Source organism: Pseudophryne corroboree, chromosome 4, assembly GCF_028390025.1.
Source record: "Pseudophryne corroboree isolate aPseCor3 chromosome 4, aPseCor3.hap2, whole genome shotgun sequence".
NCBI lineage: Eukaryota > Metazoa > Chordata > Amphibia > Anura > Myobatrachidae > Pseudophryne > Pseudophryne corroboree.
This window is the reverse complement of record NC_086447.1, coordinates 608,020,279-608,043,010: the sequence shown is the minus strand read 5'-3', so window position 1 is coordinate 608,043,010 and position 22,732 is coordinate 608,020,279. Positions and strand designations below refer to the sequence as shown.

Sequence of the window (22,732 nt, the reverse complement as noted above, 5' to 3'; positions counted from 1 at the left end):
CCTGCCACAGAATGTGCAAGCTGAATTGTACTACAAATCCAACGAGCAATAGTCTGCTTAGAAGCAGGAGCACCCAGCTTGTTGGGTGCATACAGGATAAACAGCGAGTCAGATTTTCTGACTCCAGCCGTCCTGGAAACATATATTTTCAGGGCCCTGACTATGTCCAGCAACTTGGAATCCTCCAAGTCCCTAGTAGCCGCAGGTACCACAATAGGCTGGTTTAAGTGAAACGCTGAAACCACCTTAGGGAGAAATTGAGGACGAGTCCTCAATTCTGCCCTGTCCGTATGAAAAATTAGGTAAGGGCTTTTATAGGATAAAGCCGCCAATTCTGAGACACGCCTGGCTGAAGCCAGGGCTAACAGCATTACCACTTTCCATGTGAGATATTTTAAGTCCACAGTGGTGAGTGGTTCAAACCAATGTGATTTTAGGAACCCCAAAACTACATTGAGATCCCAAGGTGCCACTGGAGGCACAAAAGGAGGCTGTATATGCAGTACCCCCTTGACAAACGTCTGAACTTCAGGAACTGAAGCTAGTTCTTTTTGGAAGAATATCGACAGGGCCGAAATTTGAACCTTAATGGACCCTAATTTTAGGCCCATAGACAGTCCTGTTTGCAGGAAATGCAGGAAACGACCCAGTTGAAATTCCTCTGTAGGGGCCTTCCTGGCCTCACACCACGCAACATATTTACGCCAAATACGGTGATAATGTTGCACAGTTACATCTTTCCTGGCTTTGATCAGGGTAGGGATGACTTCATCCGGAATGCCTTTTTCCTTCAGGATCCGGCGTTCAACCGCCATGCCGTCAAACGCAGCCGCGGTAAGTCTTGGAACAGACAGGGTCCCTGCTGGAGCAGGTACTTTCTTAGAGGTAGAGGCCACGGGTCTTCCGTGAGCATCTCTTGAAGTTCCGGGTACCAAGACCTTCTTGGCCAATCCGGAGCAACGAGTATAGTCCTTACTCCTCTCCTTCTTATGATTCTCAGTACCTTGGGTATGAGAGGCAGAGGAGGGAACACATACACTGACTGGTATACCCACGGTGTTACCAGAGCGTCCACAGCTATTGCCTGAGGGTCCCTTGACCTGGCGCAATATCTGTCCAGTTTTTTGTTGAGGCGGGACGCCATCATGTCCACCTTTGGTTTTTCCCAACGGTTCACAATCATGTGGAAGACTTCTGGGTGAAGTCCCCACTCCCCCGGGTGGAGGTCGTGTCTGCTGAGGAAGTCTGCTTCCCAGTTGTCCACTCCCAGAATGAACACTGCTGACAGTGCTATCACATGATTTTCCGCCCAGCGAAGAATCCTGGCAACTTCCGTCATTGCCCTCCTGCTTCTTGTGCCGCCCTGTCTGTTTACGTGGGCGACTGCCGTGATGTTGTCCGACTGGATCAACACCGGCTGACCCTGAAGCAGAGGCCTTGCCTGACTTAGGGCATTGTAAATGGCCCTTAGTTCCAGGATATTTATGTGAAGTGACGTTTCCATGCTTGACCACAAGCCCTGGAAATTTCTTCCCTGTGTGACTGCTCCCCAGCCTCTCAGGCTGGCATCCGTGGTCACCAGGACCCAGTCCTGAATGCCGAATCTGCGGCCCTCTAGAAGATGAGCACTCTGTAACCACCACAGGAGAGACACCCTTGTCCTTGGAGACAGGGTTATCCGCTGATGCATTTGAAGATGCGATCCGGACCATTTGTCCAGCAGATCCCACTGAAAAGTTCTTGCGTGGAATCTGCCGAATGGAATCGCTTCGTAAGAAGCCACCATTTTTCCCAGGACCCTTGTGCATTGATGCACTGACACTTGGCCTGGTTTTAGAAGGTTCCTGACTAGGGCGGATAACTCCCTGGCTTTCTCCTCCGGGAGAAACACCTTTTTCTGGACTGTGTCCAGAATCATCCCTAGGAACAGCAGACGTGTCGTTGGAATCAGCTGCGATTTTGGAATATTTAGAATCCACCCGTGCTGTCGTAGTACTACTTGAGATAGTGCTACTCCGACCTCTAACTGTTCTCTGGACCTTGCCCTTATCAGGAGATCGTCCAAGTAAGGGATAATTAAGACGCCTTTTCTTCGAAGAAGAATCATCATTTCGGCCATTACCTTGGTAAAGACCCGGGGTGCCGTGGACAATCCAAACGGCAGCGTCTGAAACTGATAGTGACAGTTCTGTACCACAAACCTGAGGTACCCTTGGTGAGAAGGGCAAATTGGGACATGGAGGTAAGCATCCTTGATGTCCAGAGACACCATATAGTCCCCTTCTTCCAGGTTCGCTATCACTGCTCTGAGTGACTCCATCTTGAATTTGAACCTTTTGTATGTAAGTGTTCAAGGATTTCAGATTTAAAATAGGTCTCACCGAGCCGTCCGGCTTCAGGACCACAAACAGCGTGGAATAATACCCCTTTCCCTGTTGTAGGAGGGGTACCTTGATTATCACCTGCTGGGAATACAGCTTGTGAATGGCTTCCAATACCGCCTCCCTGTCGGAGGGAGACGTTGGTAAAGCAGACTTCAGGAACCGGCGAGGGGGAGACGTCTCGAATTCCAATTTGTACCCCTGAGATACTACCTGCAGGATCCAGGGGTCCACTTGCGAGTGAGCCCACTGCGCGCTGAAATTCTTGAGACGGGCCCCCACCGTGCCTGAGTCCGCTTGTAAGGCCCCAGCGTCATGCTGAGGACTTGGCAGAAGCGGGGGAGGGCTTCTGTTCCTGGGAAGAGGCTGCCTGCTGCAGTCTTTTTCCCCTTCCTCTGCCCCGGGGCAGATATGAGTGGCCTTTTGCCCGCTTGCCCTTATGGGGACGAAAGGACTGAGCCTGAAAAGACGGTGTCTTTTTCTGCTGAGAGGTGACCTGGGGTAAAAAGGTGGATTTCCCAGCCGTTGCCGTGGCCACCAGGTCCGATAGACCGACCCCAAATAACTCCTCCCCTTTATACGGCAATACTTCCATATGCCGTTTGGAATCCGCATCACCTGACCACTGTCGCGTCCATAACCCTCTTCTGGCAGAAATGGACAGCGCACTTACTCTTGATGCCAGAGTGCAAATATCCCTCTGTGCATCTCGCATATATAGAAATGCATCCTTTAAATGCTCTATAGTCAATAATATACTGTCCCTGTCCAGGGTATCAATATTTTCAGTCAGGGAATCCGACCAAGCCACCCCAGCACTGCACATCCAGGCTGAGGCGATTGCTGGTCGCAGTATAATACCAGTATGTGTGTATATACTTTTTAGGATATTTTCCAGCTTCCTATCAGCTGGTTCCTTGAGGGCGGCCGTATCAGGAGACGGTAACGCCACTTGTTTTGATAAGCGTGAGCGCCTTATCTACCCTAGGGGGTGTTTCCCAACGCGCCCTAACCTCTGGCGGGAAAGGGTATAATGCCAATAATTTTTTAGAAATTAGCAGTTTTTTTATCGGGGGAAACCCACGCTTCATCACACACCTCATTTAATTAATCTGATTCAGGAAAAACTACGGGTAGTTTTTTCACACCCCACATAATACCCTTTTTTGTGGTACTTGTAGTATCAGAAATGTTCAAAACCTCCTTCATTGCCGTGATCATGTAACGTGTGGCCCTACTGGAAAATACGTTTGTTTCCTCACCGTCGACACTGGAGTCAGTGTCCGTGTCTGTGTCGACCATCTGAGGTAACGGGCGCTTTAGAGCCCCTGACGGTGTTTGAGACGCCTGTACAGGTAATAACTGATTTGCCGGCTGTCTCATGTCGTCAACAGTCTTTTGTAAAGTGCTGACACTATCGCGTAATTCCTTCCATAAGACCATCCAGTCAGGTGTCGAGTCCCTAGGGGGTGACATCACTATTACAGGCAATTGCTCCGCCTCCATACCATTTTCCTCCTCATACATGTCGACACAACGTACCGACACACAGCACACACACAGGGAATGCTCTGATAGAGGACAGGACCCCACTAGCCCTTTGGGGAGACAGGGAGAGTTTGCCAGCACACACCAGAGCGCTATATATATACAGGGATAACCTTATATAAGTGTTTTTCCCTTATATAGCTGCTGTATAGATTTATCTGCCAAATTAGTGCCCCCTCCTCTCTTGTTTTACCCTGTTTCTGTAGAGGACTGCAGGGGAGAGTCAGGGAGCTTCCCTCCAACGGAGCTGTGAGGGAAAATGGCGCCAGTGTGCTGAGGAGATAGGCTCCGCCCCTTCTCGGCGGCCTTTCTCCCGCTTTTTTAAGGAAAAATTGGCAGGGGTTAAATGCATCCATATAGCCCAGGAGCTATATGTGATGTATTTTTTTGCCATCTAAGGTGTTTTTATTGCATCTCAGGGCGCCCCCCCCCAGCGCCCTGCACCCTCAGTGACCGGAGTGTGAAGTGTGCTGAGAGCAATGGCGCACAGCTGCGGTACTGTGCGCTACCTTATTGAAGACAGGACGTCTTCTGCCGCCGATTTTCCGGACCTCTTCAGTCTTCTGGCTCTGTAAGGGGGCCGGCGGCGCGGCTCTGGGACCCATCCATGGCTGGGCCTGTGATCGTCCCTCTGGAGCTAATGTCCAGTAGCCTAAGAAGCCCAATCCACTCTGCACGCAGGTGAGTTCGCTTCTTCTCCCCTTAGTCCCTCGGTGCAGTGAACCTGTTGCCAGCAGGATTCACTGAAAATAAAAAACCTACTTAAACTTTTTTTACTAAGCAGCTCAGGAGAGCCACCTAGTGAGCACCCTTCTCGTTCGGGCACAAAAATCTAACTAACTGAGGCTTGGAGGAGGGTCATAGGGGGAGGAGCCAGTGCACACCAGGTAGTCCTAAAGCTTTTACTTTTGTGCCCAGTCTCCTGCGGAGCCGCTATTCCCCATGGTCCTTTCGGAGTCCCCAGCATCCACTAGGACGTCAGAGAAATAACAATAGCACCATCAATGATATACCTTTAATTCTGCAACTCTACTGTTTGGTGGATGATCAATCAGTACATTGCTACGAAACAGGCAGAGAGTGCTACCCGATCCAATGTGTTTGAAACAAATGGCCTGATTTAGAGATGTATGCTAATGCCACCACAGCTGCAAACTTGTACAGAGTGGCTCTGCTGGGATTGGAACTGAGATGCCCACAGGCAGTGGCTCTGAACCGCCAGCTTTGTAAAAATACATCAATCTTCTGAGTAACCATACAGTCACGCAGCATGACCATTGGAAATACGTACGGGATTGCAGTTGAAAGCTGTGAAGCGCCTGCCTTTGAGTCATCACCCCGGTTACCTCTTGCAAATAATCACTTACTGTCAATCACTTTGTGAATAAACATTCAGTGTGACCACCATCGCAAGACCATCATGGCGCAGTGGCAAACATCAACATTGCATAAATCTCTGAATAAAGCCAAAAATCTGAATGGTTGAGCAGGATCCTACAGCTACCTCTCTGTCGATCGACCTATGTATTAATAATTGCAGTAGTGCCGCAATTAACAGTCCTTATTGCTGCAGACTTTTTTATTTTCTACACAAATATCCCCACTATGGGCCCGATTCAGGTTGGATCGAAGCAGGGGCATGTCGCCCCCGTTTTCTGGGAGTGGCGAGGCCAAGGACTGCGTCTCAGATGCAGTTTCCTTGGCCTCACAAGCAGCACTGTGACTGCTAGTCTGAGTAAGTTTGTATTGCTAAGGATTGCATTTGTAAAGCTGCTGCGAGCATCTTTGCAAATGCAATCCTTACTGAGTTAAGCCCTATTGACCTTATTCCGTATGGATCGTATCAGTAACGCGATTGCATACTGAAGTATTTATGCCCAATGTGAACACGCAGAAGTTGCTCTGAGCGTGTGCACAGAGGTGGTCATTCCGAGTTGATCGCTCGCTAGCAGTTTTTAGCAGCCGTGCAAACGCTATGCCACCGCCCACTGGGAGTGTATTTTAGCTTAGCAGAAGTGCGAACGAAGGAATCGCAGAGCGGCTACAAAGTTCTTTTGTGCAGTTTCAGAGTAGCTCAAAACCTACTCAGCGCTTGCGATCACTTCAGACTGTTCAGTTCCTGTTTTGACGTCACAAACATGCCCTGCGTTCGCCCAGCCACGCCTGCGTTTTTCCGCACGCTCCCTGAAAACGGTCAGTTGACACCCAGAAACGCCCACTTCATGTCAATCACTCTGTGGCCAGCAGTGCGACTGAAAAGCTTTGCTAGACCGTGTGAAACTACATCGTTCATTGTAATAGTACGTCGCGCGTGCGCACTGCGCCACATACGCATGCGCAGAAGTGCAGTTTTTTTGCCTCATCGCTGCACAGCGAACGAATGCAGCTAGCGATCAACTCGGATTGACCACCAGAGTGAGATGCGATCGCATTTTACTTATGCCAACACCTCTGCCAGATTGAGAGGGAGAGGCAACCTTCCGGGCGGCATTACGGGGCGTTCCGTCAAAAACGGGGGTGGGTTCGGGGTGGCTGCTGCGACACCAAAAATGCCCAGTCTGCTCCTGCCTTTGCAGCCACAATTCAGCAATGCAACTGAATGACATCACTGCTTGGCATTTGCATGCTGGGCGGCTTTGCCCTGTGCTGGGAGGCCCCCAGCATGCAATCGCAAGCAGTTGCAGTTTTGCTAAAATGGCAAAACTGCAACTGTAGCTGTATAAGGCCTTATTTCTAACTTGCAGGGACAGCGGTTGCGAGAAGCACTTTCCCTGCGATTTACATCATAGAATGTAACATGGGGCGTCGTTCCGACCCGTTCGCATGCTGCATTTTGTCGCAGCGGAGCAAACGGGTCAGAACTGTACATGTGTGGCAGATGCATTGCGCACGCGCTTCGTTGCTCGGAAAAAGTGATCGCAGCGGCGATCGCAAGAAGACTGACAGGCGGGAGGCAATCCGGGGCGTGGTGAGGTGAACACAGGCGTGTCCAGGCATTTGGAGGGCGAATATCTGACGTCAATTCCGGGACCTTCGTCGCTGGATGATCGCACAGGGTAAGTAACTCATACCATGGTCTTGTTTTGCAGGAAACTTTTTTAGCATAGCAGAGCTGCACAAGCGATTGCAGCCCTGCTATGCTAAAATACACTCCCCCATAGGCGGCGTGAAGTTGATCGCACGAGCAACACAAAGTTGCTACATGCTATCAACTCGGAATGAGGGCCATTGTCCGATTCCAAAGCTGGAGGCTGAGGGAACGTGAAATTCCTCTCCTGCGAGAATTCCTCCATAGGCAGAATTTAATTCGCATCATCTGAGGATGGCGTAAACCAATGGGATACATATAGGTCAGACCATAATACATACATGCCCCAAAAGGGGCGTGGCCTAAAGGACATGAAGCGTTGTTTCACGGGAGTGCTGCGATCGTGAGCCACGCCCATTTTTCGTCACCATGGGGGCATACCCAGCGCTGTATGTGCTGCTGGCATGGTTGGTTCTAAATCCAAGTTGGGTAAGAGACCTCTGACTTCACCAGGGGGCGTAGCCACATTACCAGGGGGAGGAGCCACAGCCGAACAGGGTACTCAAAATGTTCGCCCGCCACGCTTCTGGCTCTGTGGCCCACCCCCTGGTGATGTGGCTCCTCCCCCTGATGCCATAGGTCCTTTAGGCCACTTGGATCTAGCATCTACCCAGTTGGCATGCTCCCTCCCCCCCCCCCCCCCCCGTCTCTAGTGAATAGACGTTGTGTGCATGCGCACAGTGTCTATTCACCGCTACTCTGCCTACAGGAACCTCCCAACTGCCCCCCCCCCCCCCCCCCCCTCCCCATCGCGGGACACTGTAGCCCGCGGTTGGGACAGTCCTAAAAAAATAAGAATTTACTTACCGATAATTCTATTTCTCGTAGTCCGTAGTGGATGCTGGGAACTCCGTAAGGACCATGGGGAATAGCGGCTCCGCAGGAGACTGGGCACAAAAAGAAAAGCTTTAGGACTACCTGGTGTGCACTGGCTCCTCCCCCTATGACCCTCCTCCAAGCCTCAGTTAGGATACTGTGCCCGGACGAGCGTACACAATAAGGAAGGATTTTGAATCCCGGGTAAGACTCATACCAGCCACACCAATCACACCGTACAACTTGTGATATGAACCCAGTTAACAGCATGATAACAGAGGAGCCTCTGGATAGATGGATCACAACAACAATAACCCGATTTGTTAACAATAACTATGTACAAGTATTGCAGATAATCCGCACTTGGGATGGGCGCCCAGCATCCACTACGGACTACGAGAAATAGAATTATCGGTAAGTAAATTCTTATTTTCTCTGACGTCCTAAGTGGATGCTGGGGACTCCGTAAGGACCATGGGGATTATACCAAAGCTCCCAAACGGGCGGGAGAGTGCGGATGACTCTGCAGCACCGAATGAGAGAACTCCAGGTCCTCCTCAGCCAGGGTATCAAATTTGTAGAATTTAGCAAACGTGTTTGCCCCTGACCAAGTAGCTGCTCGGCAAAGTTGTAAAGCCGAGACCCCTCGGGCAGCCGCCCAAGATGAGCCCACCTTCCTTGTGGAGTGGGCTTTTACAGATTTTGGCTGTGGCAGGCCTGCCACAGAATGCGCAAGCTGAATTGTACTACAAATCCAGCGAGCAATAGTCTGCTTAGAAGCAGGAGCACCCAGCTTGTTGGGTGCGTACAGGATAAATAGCGAGTCAGATTTTCTGACTCCAGCCGTCCTGGAAACATATATTTTCAGGGCCCTGACAACGTCCAGCAACTTGGAGTCCTCCAAGTCCTTAGTAGCCGCAGGCACCACAATAGGTTGGTTCAGATGAAATGCTGAAACCACCTTTGGGAGAAATTGAGGACGAGTCCTCAATTCTGCCCTGTCCGTATGAAAAATCAGGTAAGGGCTTTTACAGGATAAAGCCGCCAATTCTGACCCACGCCTGGCTGAAGCCAGGGCCAACAGCATGACCACTTTCCATGTGAGATATTTTAAGTCCACAGTGTTGAGTGGTTCAAACCAATGTGATTTTAGGAAACCCAAAACAACATTCAGATCCCAGGGTGCCACTGGAGGCACAAAAGGAGGCTGTATATGTAGCACTCCCTTAACAAACGTCTGGACTTCAGGCACTGAAGCCAGTTCTCTCTGAAAGAAAATCGACAGGGCCGAAATCTGGACCTTAATGGATCCTAATTTTAGGCCCATAGACACTCCTGCTTGCAGGAAATGCAGGAATCGACCCAGTTGAAATTCCTCCGTCGGGGCCTTTTTGGCCTCGCACCACGCAACATATTTCCGCCAGATGCGGTGATAATGCTTTGCGGTTACATCCTTTCTGGCTTTTATCAAAGTAGGGATGACTTCGTCTGGAATGCCTTTTTCCTTTAGGATCCGGCGTTCAACCACCATGCCGTCAAACGCAGCCGCGGTAAGTCTTGGAACAGACAGGGTCCCTGCTGGAGCAGGTCCCTTCTCAGAGGTAGAGGCCACGGGTCCTCTGTGAGCATTTCTTGAAGTTCCGGGTACCAAGTCCTTCTTGGCCAATCCGGAGCCACGAGAATAGTTCTTACTCCTCCCTGCCGTATAATCCTCAGCACCTTGGGTATGAGAGGCAGAGGAGGGAACACATACACTGACTGGTACACCCCCGGTGTTACCAGAGTGTCCACAGCTATTGCTTGAGGGTCCCTTGACCTGGCGCAATACCTGTCCAGTTTTTTGTTGAGGCGGGACGCCATCATGTCCACCTTTTGGTTTTTCCCAACGGTTTACAATCATGTGGAAGACTTCTGGGTGAAGTCCCCACTCTCCCGGGTGGAGGTCGTGCCTGCTGAGGAAGTCTGCTTCCCAGTTGTCCACTCCCGGAATGAACACTGCTGACAGTGCTATCACATGATTTTCCGCCCAGCGAAGAATCCTTGCAGCTTCTGCCATTGCCCTCCTGCTTCTTGTGCCGCCCTGTCTGTTTATGTGGGCGACTGCCGTGATGTTGTCCGACTGGATCAGCACCGGCTGACCTTGAAGCAGAGGTCTTGCTTGGCTTAGAGCATTGTAAATGGCTCTTAACTCCAGGATATTTATGTGAAGTGATGTCTCCAGGCTTGACCACAAACCCTGGAAGTTTCTTCCCTGTGTGACTGCTCCCCAGCCTCGCAGGCTGGCATCTGTGGTCACCAGGACCCAGTCCTGAATGCCGAATCTGCGGCCCTCTAGAAGATGAGCACTCTGCAACCACCACAGGAGAGACACCCTTGTCCTTGGGGACAGGGTTATCCGTCGATGCATCTGAAGATGCGATCCGGACCATTTTTCCAGCAGGTCCCACTGGAATGTTCTTGCATGGAATCTGCCGAATGAGATTGCTTCGTAGGAAGCCACCATTTTTCCCAGGACCCTTGTGCATTGATGCACTGATACTTGGCCTGGTTTTAGGAGGTTTCTGACTAGCTCGGATAACTCTCTGGCTTTCTCTTCCGGGAGAAACACCTTTTTTTTTTTGGACTGTGTCCAGGATCATCCCTAGAAATAGAAGACGTGTCGTCGGGATCAGCTGCGATTTTGGGATATTGAGAATCCAACCGTGCTGCCGCAGCACTACTTGAGATAGTGCTACTCCGACTACCAACTGTTCCTTGGATCTTGCCCTTATCAGGAGATCGTCCAAGTAAGGGATAATTAAAACTCCCTTCCTTCGAAGGAGTATCATCATTTCGGCCATTACTTTGGTAAAGACCCGGGGCGCCGTGGACAATCCAAACGGCAGCTTCTGAAACTGATAGTGGCAGTTCTGTACCACAAACCTGAGGTACCCTTGGTGAGAAGGGTAAATTGGGACATGGAGGTAAGTATCCTTGATGTCCAGAGACACCATATAATCCCCTTCTTCCAGGTTCGCGATCACCGCTCTGAGTGACTCCATCTTGAATTTGAACCTCTGTATGTAAGTGTTCAAAGATTTTAGATTTAAAATAGGTCTCACCGAGCCATCCGGCTTCGGTACCACAAACAGCGTGGAATAATACCCCCTTCCCTGTTGCAGGAGGGGTACCTTGATTATCACCTGCTGAGAATACAGCTTGTGAATGGCTTCCAATACCGCCTCCCTGTCGGAGGGAGACGTCGGTAAGGCAGACTTTAGGAAACGGCGGGGGGGAGACGTCTCGAATTCCAATTTGTACCCCTGAGATACCACCTGAAGGATCCAGGGGTCCACTTGTGAGTGAGCCCACTGCGCGCTGAAATTCTTGAGACGGGCCCCCACCGTGCCTGAGTCCGCTTGTAGAGCCCCAGCGTCATGCTGAGGACTTGGCAGAAGCGGGAGAGGGCTTCTGTTCCTGGGAACTGGCTGTTTGCTGCAGCCTTTTTCCTCTCCCTCTGCCACGGGGCAGAAATGAGGAGCCTTTTGCCCGCTTGCCCTTATGGGATCGAAAGGACTGCGCCTGATAATACGGCGTCTTCTTATGTTGAGAGGCTACCTGGGGTAAAAATGTGGATTTCCCAGCAGTTGCCGTGGACACCTGGTCCGATAGACCTACCCCAAATACCTCCTCCCCTTTATAAGGCAATACTTCCATATGCCTTTTGGAATCAGCATCACCTGACCACTGCCGCGTCCATAACCCTCTTCTGGCAGATATGGACAGCGCACTTACTCTTGATGCCAGTCGGCAAATATCCCTCTGTGCATCACGCATATATAAAAATGCATCTTTTAAATGCTCTATAGTCAGTAATATACTGTCCCTATCCAGGGTATCAATATTTTCAGTCAGGGAATCCGACCAAGCCACCCCAGCACTGCACATCCAGGCTGAGGCGATTGCTGGTCGCAGTATAACACCCGTGTGAGTGTATATACATTTTAGGATATTCTCCTGCTTTCTGTCAGTAGGTTTCTTAAGGGCGGCCGTATCAGGAGACGGTAGTGCCACCTGTTTAGACAAGCGTGTGAGCGCTTTATCCACCCTAGGGGGTGTTTCCCAACGTGCCCTATCCTCTGGCGGGAAGGGGTATGATGCCAATAACCTTTTAGGAATTATCAGTTTTTTATCGGGAGAAACCCACGCTTCATCACACACTTCATTTAATTCCTTAGATGCAGGAAAAACTACAGGTAGTTTTTTGTCACCAAACATAATACCCTTTTTAGTGGTACTTGTACTATCAGAAATGTGTTAAACATTTTTCATTGCCTCAATCATGTAACGTGTGGCCCTACTGGAAGTCACATTCGTCTCTTCATCGTCGACACTGGAGTCAGTATCCGTGTCGGCGTCTCTATCTGCCATCTGAGGTAGCGGGCGTTTTAGAGCCCCTGATGGTCTTTGAGACGCCTGGACAGGCACAAGCTGAGTAGCCGGCTGTCTCATGTCATCAACCGTCTTTTGTAAAGAGCTGACACTTTCACGTAATTCCTTCCATAAGCCCATCCACTCAGGTGTCGACATCTCCATTATAGGCAATTGCTCCGCCTCCACATCATTTTCCTGCTCATACATGTCGACACAGTCGTACCGACACACAGCACACACACAGGGAATGCTCTGATAGAGGACAGGACCCCACTAGCCCTTTGGGGAGACAGAGGGAGAGTATGCCAGCACACACCAGAGCGCTATATATATGTTGGGATAACACTATACAGAGTGTTTTTCCCCTTATAGCTGCTGTTTATATTATACTGCGCCTAATTAGTGCCCCCCCCTCTTGTTTTACCCTTTTCTGTAGTGCAGGACTGCAGGGGAGAGTCAGGGAGACGTCCTTCCAGCGGAGCTGTGAGGGAAAATGGCGCCAGTGTGCTGAGGAGATAGGCTCCGCCCCCTTCTCGGCTGACTTTTCTCCCGCTTTTTTCAGGAATCTGGCAGGGGTTAATATACATCCATATAGCCCTGGGGGTTATATGTGATGTATTTTAGCCAGCCAAGGTGTTCATATTGCTGCTCAGGGCGCCCCCCCCCCCAGCGCCCTGCACCCATCAGTGACCGGAGCGTGTGGTGTGCATGAGGAGCAATGGCGCACAGCTGCAGTGCTGTGCGCTACCTTGGTGAAGACTGATGTCTTCTGCCGCCGATTTTCCGGACTTCTTCTTGCTTCTGGCTCTGTAAGGGGGCCGGCGGCGCGGCTCTGGGACCGGACTCCGAGGCTGGGCCTGTGTTCGGTCCCTCTGGAGCTAATGGTGTCCAGTAGCCTAAGAAGCCCAAGCTGGCTGCAAGCAGGCAGGTTCGCTTCTTCTCCCCTTAGTCCCTCGATGCAGTGAGCCTGTTGCCAGCAGGTCTCACTGAAAATAAAAAACCTAAAACTAACTTTTCCTAAGAAGCTCAGGAGTGCCCCCTAGATTGCACCCAGCTCGGTCGGGCACAAAAATCTAACTGAGGCTTGGAGGAGGGTCATAGGGGGAGGAGCCAGTGCACACCAGGTAGTCCTAAAGATTTTCTTTTTGTGCCCAGTCTCCTGCGGAGCCGCTATTCCCCATGGTCCTTACGGAGTTCCCAGCATCCACTAGGACGTCAGAGAAAATGGGACTATCCCGCGAAAATCAGGACAGTTGGGAGGTATGCATAATCCCCAATGATAATGGGACCACGGTCTGCTATGATAATTAGCCTTTTTTATATATTTCCTTGAAATACCAGGGATACATAAAATTATGCAGAAACTGTAATTTTTATGAAAAAACAAACTTGATACATAGGCCTCTGTTCCTCTCCATTCTTTCACTCCCCTTCAAACCTTTCTTATATTGCTTTTTTGCTTTACATTTCAGCCTTATTTTCATATACTATTTTCTGGTCTTGCACACTCCATTTTGCTTCTACTGTGTTATTTGTTGCGTCCTTTTCTATATATTGTGTAACTCATTTTGCGTTATAAACCCCTGCCGACGTCTATCCCTATTACAGAAGGGTTGTGTCTATGTTGCCTTCGTGCTAAGGACCTGGACGTGACAAAACGAGAGGGCAGGAGAGCACTTCCGCCCTTACAGCATCTAAATGTCTCCTTCGTTCTCCGATCGTTTGGGGCAAATTTATTTCTCTATGCAGCATTGGACGCTCGCCACGCATCGGGCTCGGTGTCTCGCTCCGCTCCGCTTCGCTCGCCACACTTTACTATTCCAAATAGATTGTGACATGGACCCAGGGGGTTATGGGATAGGTCCTTAGCGAGAAGAGAATCTAGACGCTACCATTACGGAAGCCGCAGTGTGCATGTTCCGGCCAGGGTCCGGTTCCGGTTCGTACGTAGCTATCTCCGCCTCAGCTCTCGCGCAGCTCCCATGTCCGGGGAAGTCTCGCGGCACCAACGCAGCTACAGCTGCTGGCGATGTGAGCCCATCTTCCTGGTCGGCTGCGCATGATCTACCATTCTACCCTGTGCTCAGCTGTAAGCCGGGCAGTGCCGAGTGATACAGAGCTGCTGCCACTGCTACTCTCTACCGCCCTATGCAGACGTGGAGCCTCGTCTTTGAGGCTCTGCCACCGCTGTGATGAGGTACCAGACATTTTTTTTATGTTTAGTTGGTGCTTTCTGATGGCCGTTGCTGCGGGGGCTGAAGGATGTTACTATGTATGCTATTATTTATTACTGTGCTGTAAAACCTATCCTCATAGATCGATATATATATTTAGCTTTAGTTGATCAGGTGAAGTAAAACAAACGCATTCTGGAAAAGGAAAATCTGCATGACATGCAGTAATAGTATGATGACAGGGAATTTGACAGATGTCAATTTTGGCCATAGGGACATACAGTGCATGATTATAATTTATATATGCATTTTGCAGAGCTGCAGTCAATGCTGTACAGACATGTTCCCCATCCCTGATCCACAGTATAACCGTGCATGTCTAGCTCTCTAGTGTGTTTAGTTTTACATGGATCATATGTCTAGTATTTCCATAGGAGTAAAAGCTTGTTTTGTGCTTTTACATAGCTCTTCCTCTTTAAGCATTTGCTCTTTTGTTGTTGTTTACATTGTTTTTAGAAAAAGGGAAACTGAAAAATTCAGTATAAAATCACTTTTTCACAGAATGCTACTTTACAAAAGCAAGCACAAGTTTTGCGACTTAACAGTTTTTAAGCCTTACCAAGAGATCAGGTGACTGAAGTGGCAAAGTTATAATTTGTAGAACTTTCTGCTTTTCTGTACTTTTCATATATTTGATACACAGTTTAGATGTCCTTATGGTCATTATCTTGTTGCATGATGAACCCCTTTCCAATATTTCAGGTTCCACTTTGTACAGTGTGATGTATTAAAATACTGTGGTATCGTTTCTTAACAATAGTTGATGTTATGTGAATGAGATCTCCAACTTTTCCTCCACCAAAACCTCCCCAAATCATGACATTACCACCACCAATTTTAACTGTATGGCTTAAACAGTTATCTAGAATATGGCTCGATTCTATTGAACGCGAATTGAATAGCGCTGGGAAGCACGCTATTTTGTGGGAGATTGCCTGTATTCGCGCCTTACACAGAGTGTTTAGGCGAGAGAGCGGGCATTCTCCGGCATAAGTGCGATGCTGGTTTGCGCTGCGCTAGGGCACAAAACAGCCTTTCACCACTTGCTTTGTTGGATTTCTGCTCACACCCCCGGAGGGATGTGAGCGGAAATCCACTAGTCCGACTAAACAGCGCACTGCTATTCAATTTGCGTTCGATTGAATCAAGCCCTAACACGTTTTCCGACCATCTTCAAACATACGGGTCGTCTTCTAGTTCCAAAAGGTTACAATTTTAACTCTCTTATGATATCCTAATGTCAGTAGTGTTCTGGACACGTCCCTGATAATATCATGTATGTATCTTATTGCTATTCCAATAATACATGTATACGTCTGGGACTTATAGATACCAATAGAATGATTAACTTTAAATAAATACTTATTTTATGAGAGTAATTTTAAAGCACACTGAGGGGGATATCCAATTAGCCCCGTTAATTTACCCCCCTGATGATTACAAGCTTCACAATCAGTGTATAGATATACTATTCCTGTCAAACCAGATTATGCAGGATTAATTTAGATATACTGTATGTATCTGTTAAAAGCTTGATGATTTATATAAGCATAAGGGGGGGTCATTCCGACCTGATCACACGCTAGCTATTTTTTGCAGTACTGCGATCAGGTCAAAACATGGCAAAACTGCACATGCTTATGCACCGCAATGCGCAGGCGCGTCGTATGGGTACAGAGTGGATCGGTGCTGGGCGAAGGCTTTAACGAAGAATGCATTCGCACAGCCGATCGCAAGAAGATTGACAGGAAGTAGGAGTTTATGGGTGTCAACTGACCGTTTTCAGGGAGTGGTTGGAAAAACGCAGGCGTGTCCAAGTGTTTGCAGGGCGGGTGTCTGACGTCAATTCCGGGACTGGACAGGCTGAAGTGATCGCAGTGGCTGAGTAAGTTCTGAGCTACTCAGAAACTGCACAAAACTTTTTTGTACCGCACACTTGCAAAGCAAAAATACACTCCCCATAGGTGGCGACTATCTGAATGCAGTGCTGCAAAAAATAGCTAGCGAGTGACCAACTCGGAATTACCCCCATAGTTTAAACATATAGATCTACAGCTACAATTATTCTGCACATTGGCGTTTCACCTCCTTGCTAACCCTTATTAATCTTTGCATGCCCGTCTTCATCTGCACATTATTACTTTTTAAATATGTCACCTTTATGCTCTAATCTGAGCAATACATAATATATATTCCTTCTTAGTGCAGATAGACTATCCTCATACGGACAGGAAGGCTTTACATATAATTGCAGTTCATTACAACTAGATACTATTTCACATGTAGGGTAGTTTGTAATCAAACTTGCTTTATATATTATTGCAGTTCAAGACATATAGGTGTCTAGCTGAATACCCGTGCCTTGCTACAGGATGAGGATGTTAAATTAGAATTATAGTTGTTCGTTAATTTACATTGGTTGGAGATCTAGCATATCTTGCTTCCGTGACCCACTTTGTGTAGTGGCCGGACCCCTTTTTGGTCGCCCAAGGGCGACCAAAAAGTCCATATTAGCATGCTCTACAATGGAGCCGGGTGACGGGGGGAGTGAAGAAATTCCCCCCGTCATTTTTTCTCTTTCTTCACTTTCACATCCTGCAGACCCTTGGCCATCATTGTTGTGTGACTACATCATACAGCCCACCAAGAACCTTTGCAATCTGGTGGACTGTTATGCAATAGATAACACTTACTAGCTGGGTACACGCGGTAAGATTTTTTTTTTTTGCACTATATTGCACACTATCTGGCTAGAGTGCGATATTGTGCACTACATCTTACTGTGTGTATGTACTATATTGTATGCGATATAGTGTGGTGTGCACTCCCGCGGGTCGGATCCGATGTTTTGTAACATGCAGCTCAATTTTGGCTAGATAGTACACTATCTAGTGCATATTGTACCATGTGTATGTTAACATATGTCATCACAAAAGTGAGAAGCCATATCTGTGCTATAGGTTATGCTAAATAATTGTACTAAATCTTATGCTATATCTTAAGTCCCATATACCCTAAACGTCCCCCGCTGACGTCGATATTGGCATCTGCGAGGACCCGGGGGGTGCCGGCATCGGTAAGTGCATGCCAGCAGGGAAGGGAGCGACGGGGGGGGGGGGGGGACGCTGTCGTTAACGAGGACCTCCTTCGTCGGTATATGTTCAGATGAGGGAGGGGGTTGATAACAATGCGAGGGAGCGCACATCATTAACGACATTGAGTGTACACACTACATGAGATTGGCCCTTCTGAGCGATGTCTTTTACTTTCTCGTCTAGTGTGTATGGGCCTTTTCAGTGTGTATGCACTATTTTGTTTGTTCAGGAGCTCTGGGAAATAGTGTAAGATAGCTTAACTTACCCAAAATCTTAAGGTGCATACACACGGTGCGATGCTGCCTAAAGGCCACTTTTGTTTTTGCGATTTCCCTTGAACTCTCCGGAGCTCAGAACCACTGATATTGACTATACATACAGTGTAATTTTGGCTATGTACAACTTTGACTATATGCTATATACAATTTTGATTATACAAGAAACTGACCTGCCTGCACAGTGTATTTTTTTTTCTTCTTGCGATCCTGACCCAGCGGGAGCACGCATCGGCATTGCAAGCTGTATACACACACTGCAATATGTACTATGTTTTCTCTAACGTCCTAGTGGATGCTGGGGACTCCGAAAGGACCATGGGGATAGCGGCTCCGCAGGAGACTGGGCACAAAGTAAAAGCTTTAGGACTAGCTGGTGTGCACTGGCTCCTCCCCCTATGACCCTCCTCCAAGCCTCAGTTAGATTTTGTGCCCGAACGAGAAGGGTGCAATCTAGGTGGCTCTCCTGAGCTGCTTAGAGTAAAAGTTTAAATAGGTTTTTTTATTTTCAGTGAGACCTGCTGGCAACAGGCTCACTGCATCGAGGGACTAAGGGGAGAAGAAGCGAACTCACCTGCGTGCAGAGTGGATTGGGCTTCTTAGGCTACTGGACATTAGCTCCAGAGGGACGATCACAGGCCCAGCCATGGATGGGTCCCGGAGCCGCGCCGCCGGCCCCCTTACAGAGCCAGAAGAGTGAAGAGGTCCGGAAAATCGGCGGCAGAAGACGTCCTGTCTTCAATAAGGTAGCGCACAGCACCGCAGCTGTGCGCCATTGCTCTCAGCACACTTCACACTCCGGTCACTGAGGGTGCAGGGCGCTGGGGGGGGGCGCCCTGGGATGCAATGAAAATACCTTAAATGGCTAAAAATACATCACATATAGCTCCTGGGCTATATGGATGTATTTAACCCCTGCCAGTTTTCCACAAAAAAGCGGGAGAAAGGCCGCCGAAAAAGGGGCGGAGCCTATCTCCTCAGCACACAAGCGCCATTTTTTCCTCACAGCTCCGTTGGAGGAAGGCTCCCTGACTCTCCCCTGCAGTCCTGCACTACAGAAACAGGGTAAAACAAGAGAGGGGGGGCACTAAATTGGCATATTAATATATACAGCAGCTATATTAGGGAAAAACACTTATATAAGGTTATCCCTGTATATATATATATATATATATAGCGCTCTGGTGTGTGCTGGCAAACTCTCCCTCTGTCTCCCCAAAGGGCTAGTGGGGTCCTGTCCTCTGTCAGAGCATTCCCTGTGTGTGTGCTGTGTCGGTACGCTGTGTCGGCATGTATGAGGAGGAAAATGGTGTGGAGGCGGAGCAATTGCCTGTGTTAGTGATGTCACCCCCTAGGGAGTCGACACCTGACTGGATGGTCTTATGGAAAGAATTACGTGATAGTGTTGGCACTTTACAAAAGACTGTTGACGACATGAGACAGCCGGCAAATCAGTTAATACCTGTACAGGCGTCTCAAACACCGTCAGGGGCTATAAAACGCCCGTTACCTCAGGTCGATACAGACACTGACACGGACACTGACTCCAGTGTCGACGGTGAGGAAACAAACGTATTTTCCAGTAGGGCCACACGTTACATGATCACGGCAATGAAGGAGGTTTTGAACATTTCTGATACTACAAGTACCACAAAAAAGGGTATTATGTGGGGTGTGAAAAAACTACCCGTAGTTTTTCCTGAATCAGATGAATTAAATGAGGTGTGTGATGAAGCGTGGGTTTCCCCCGATAAAAAAACTGCTAATTTCTAAAAAATTATTGGCATTATACCCTTTCCCGCCAGAGGTTAGGGCGCGTTGGGAAACACCCCCTAGCGTAGATAAGGCGCTCACACGCTTATCAAAACAAGTGGCGTTACCGTCTCCTGATACGGCCGCCCTCAAGGAACCAGCTTGATAGGAAGCTGGAAAATATCCTTAAAAGTATATACACACATACTGGTATTATACTGCGACCAGCAATCGCCTCAGCCTGGATGTGCAGTGCTGGGGTGGCTTGGTCGGATTCCCTGACTGAAAATATTGATACCCTGGACAGGGACAATATATTATTGACTATAGAGCATTTAAAGGATGCATTTCTATATATGCGAGATGCACAGAGGGATATTTGCACTCTGGCATCAAGAGTAAGTGCAATGTCCATTTCTGCCAGAAGAGGATTATGGACGCGACAGTGGTCAGGGGATGCAGATTCCAAACGGCATATGGAAGTATTGCCGTATAAAGGGGAGGAGTTATTTGGGGTCGGTCTATCGGACCTGGTGGCCACGGCAACGGCTGGAAAATCCACCTTTTTACCCCAAGTCACCTCGCAGCAGAAAAAGATACCGTCTTTTCAGGCTCAGTCCTTTCGTCCCCATAAGGGCAAGCGGGCAAAAGGCCACTCATATCTGCCCCGGGGCAGAGGAAGGGGAAAAAGACTGCAACAGACAGCATCTTCCCACGAACAGAAGCCCTCCCCCGCTTCTGCCAAGTCCTCAGCATGACGCTGGGGCCTTACAAGCGGACTCGGGCACGGTGGGGGCCCGTCTCAAGAATTTCAGCGCGCAGTGGGCTCACTCGCAAGTGGACCCCTGGATCCTGCAGGTAGTATCTCAGGGGTACAAATTGGAATTCGAGACGTCTCCCCCTCGCCGGTTCCTGAAGTCTGCTTTACCAACGTCTCCCCCCGACAGGGAGGCGGTATTGGAAGCCATTCACAAGCTGTATTCCCAGCAGGTGATAATCAAGGTACCCCTCCTACAACAGGGAAAGGGGTATTATTCCACGCTGTTTGTGGTACCGAAGCCGGACGGCTCGGTGAGACCCATTTTAAATCTGAAATCCTTGAACACTTACATAAAAAGGTTCAAGTTCAAGATGGAGTCACTCAGAGCAGTGATAGCGAACCTGGAAGAAGGGGACTATATGGTGTCTCTGGACATCAAGGATGCTTACCTCCATGTCCCAATTTGCCCTTCTCACCAAGGGTACCTCAGGTTTGTGGTACAGAACAGTCACTATCAGTTTCAGACGCTGCTGTTTGGATTGTCCACGGCACCCCGGGTCTTTACCAAGGTAATGGCCGAAATGATGATTCTTCTTCGAAGAAAAGGCGTCTTAATTATCCCTTACTTGGACGATCTCCTGATAAGGGCAAGGTCCAGAGAACAGTTAGAGGTCGGAGTAGCACTATCTCAAGTAGTACTACGACAGCACGGATGGATTCTAAATATTCCAAAATCGCAGCTGATTCCGACGACACGTCGCTGTTCCTAGGGATGATTCTGGACACAGTACAGAAAAAGGTGTTTCTCCCGGAGGAGAAAGCCAAGGAGTTATCCGACCTAGTCAGGAACCTCCTAAGACCAGGCCAAGTGTCAGTACATCAATGCACAAGGGTCCTGGGAAAGATGGTGGCTTCTTACGAAGCGATTCCATTCGGCAGATTCCACGCAAGAACTTTTCAGTGGGATCTGCTGGACAAATGGTCCGGATCGCATCTTCAAATGCATCAGCGGATAACCCTGTCTCCAAGGACAAGGGTGTCTCTCCTGTGGTGGTTACAGAGTGCTCATCTCCTAGAGGGCCGCAGATTCGGCATTCAGGATTGGGTCCTGGTGACCACGGATGCCAGCCTGAGAGGCTGGGGAGCAGTCACACAGGGAAGAAATTTCCAGGGCTTGTGGTCAAGCATGGAAACGTCACTTCACATAAATATCCTGGAACTAAGGGCCATTTACAATGCCCTAAGTCAGGCAAGACCTCTGCTTCAGGGTCAGCCGGTGTTGATCCAGTCGGACAACATCACGGCAGTCGCCCACGTAAACAGACAGGGCGGCACAAGAAGCAGGAGGGCAATGATGGAAGTGGCAAGGATTCTTCGCTGGGCAGAGAATCATGTGATAGCACTGTCAGCAGTGTTCATTGCGGGAGTGGACAACTGGGAAGCAGACTTCCTCAGCAGACACGATCTTCACCCGGGGGAGTGGGGACTTCACCCAGAAGTCTTCCACATGATTGTGAACCGTTGGGAAAAACCAAAGGTGGACATGATGGCGTCCCGCCTCAACAAAAAACTGGACAGATATTGCGCCAGGTCAAGGGACCCTCAGGCAATAGCTGTGGACGCTCTGGTAACACCGTGGGTGTACCAGTCAGTGTATGTGTTCCCTCCTCTTCCTCTCATACCAAAAGTACTGAGAATCATAAGAAGGAGAGGAGTAAAGACTATACTCGTGGCTCCGGATTGGCCAAGAAGGACTTGGTACCCGGAAATTCAAGAGATGCTCACGGAAGACCCGTGGCCTCTACCTCTAAGAAAGGACCTGCTCCAGCAGGGACCATGTCTGTTCCAAGACTTACCGCGGCTGCGTTTGACGGCATGGCGGTTGAACGCCGGATCCTGAAGGAAAAAGGCATTCCGGATGAAGTCATCCCTACCCTGATCAAAGCCAGGAAGGATGTAACCATACAACATTATCACCGTATTTGGCGTAAATATGTTGCGTGGTGCGAGGCCAGGAAGGCCCCTACAGAGGAATTTCAACTGGGTCGTTTCCTGCATTTCCTGCAAACAGGACTGTCTATGGGCCTCAAATTAGGGTCCATTAAGGTTCAAATTTCGGCCCTGTCAATATTCTTCCAAAAAGAACTGGCTTCTGTTCCTGAAGTTCAGACGTTTGTCAAGGGAGTACTGCATATACAGCCTCCTTTTGTGCCTCCAGTGGCACCTTGGGATCTCAATGTAGTTTTGGGATTCCTAAAATCACATTGGTTTGAACCACTCACCACTGTGGACTTAAAATATCTCACATGGAAAGTGGTAATGCTGTTAGCCCTGGCTTCAGCCAGGCGTGTCTCAGAATTGGCGGCTTTA

The 22,732-nt window shown here is 49.1% G+C and overlaps 1 protein-coding gene across 3 annotated transcripts in view; it reads left to right on the top strand.

Moving 5' to 3' along the window:
* Positions 1-22,732, top strand: part of LYST (lysosomal trafficking regulator) — an 864,675-nt gene that overhangs the window by 42,500 nt on the left and 799,443 nt on the right. Inside the window, exon 1 of one of the 3 annotated variants that reach the window (XM_063917605.1) lies at positions 14,166-14,443. The exons of 1 other annotated variant lie outside the window; for it this stretch is intronic. In XM_063917605.1, coding sequence (XP_063773675.1) covers positions 14,439-14,443 — 5 coding nt within the window. In that variant the 5' untranslated portion in view covers positions 14,166-14,438. Of the gene's footprint in view, positions 1-14,165; positions 14,444-22,732 lie in introns of those variants that run through there. One more of the 3 variants, XM_063917602.1, reaches the window with a different exon arrangement.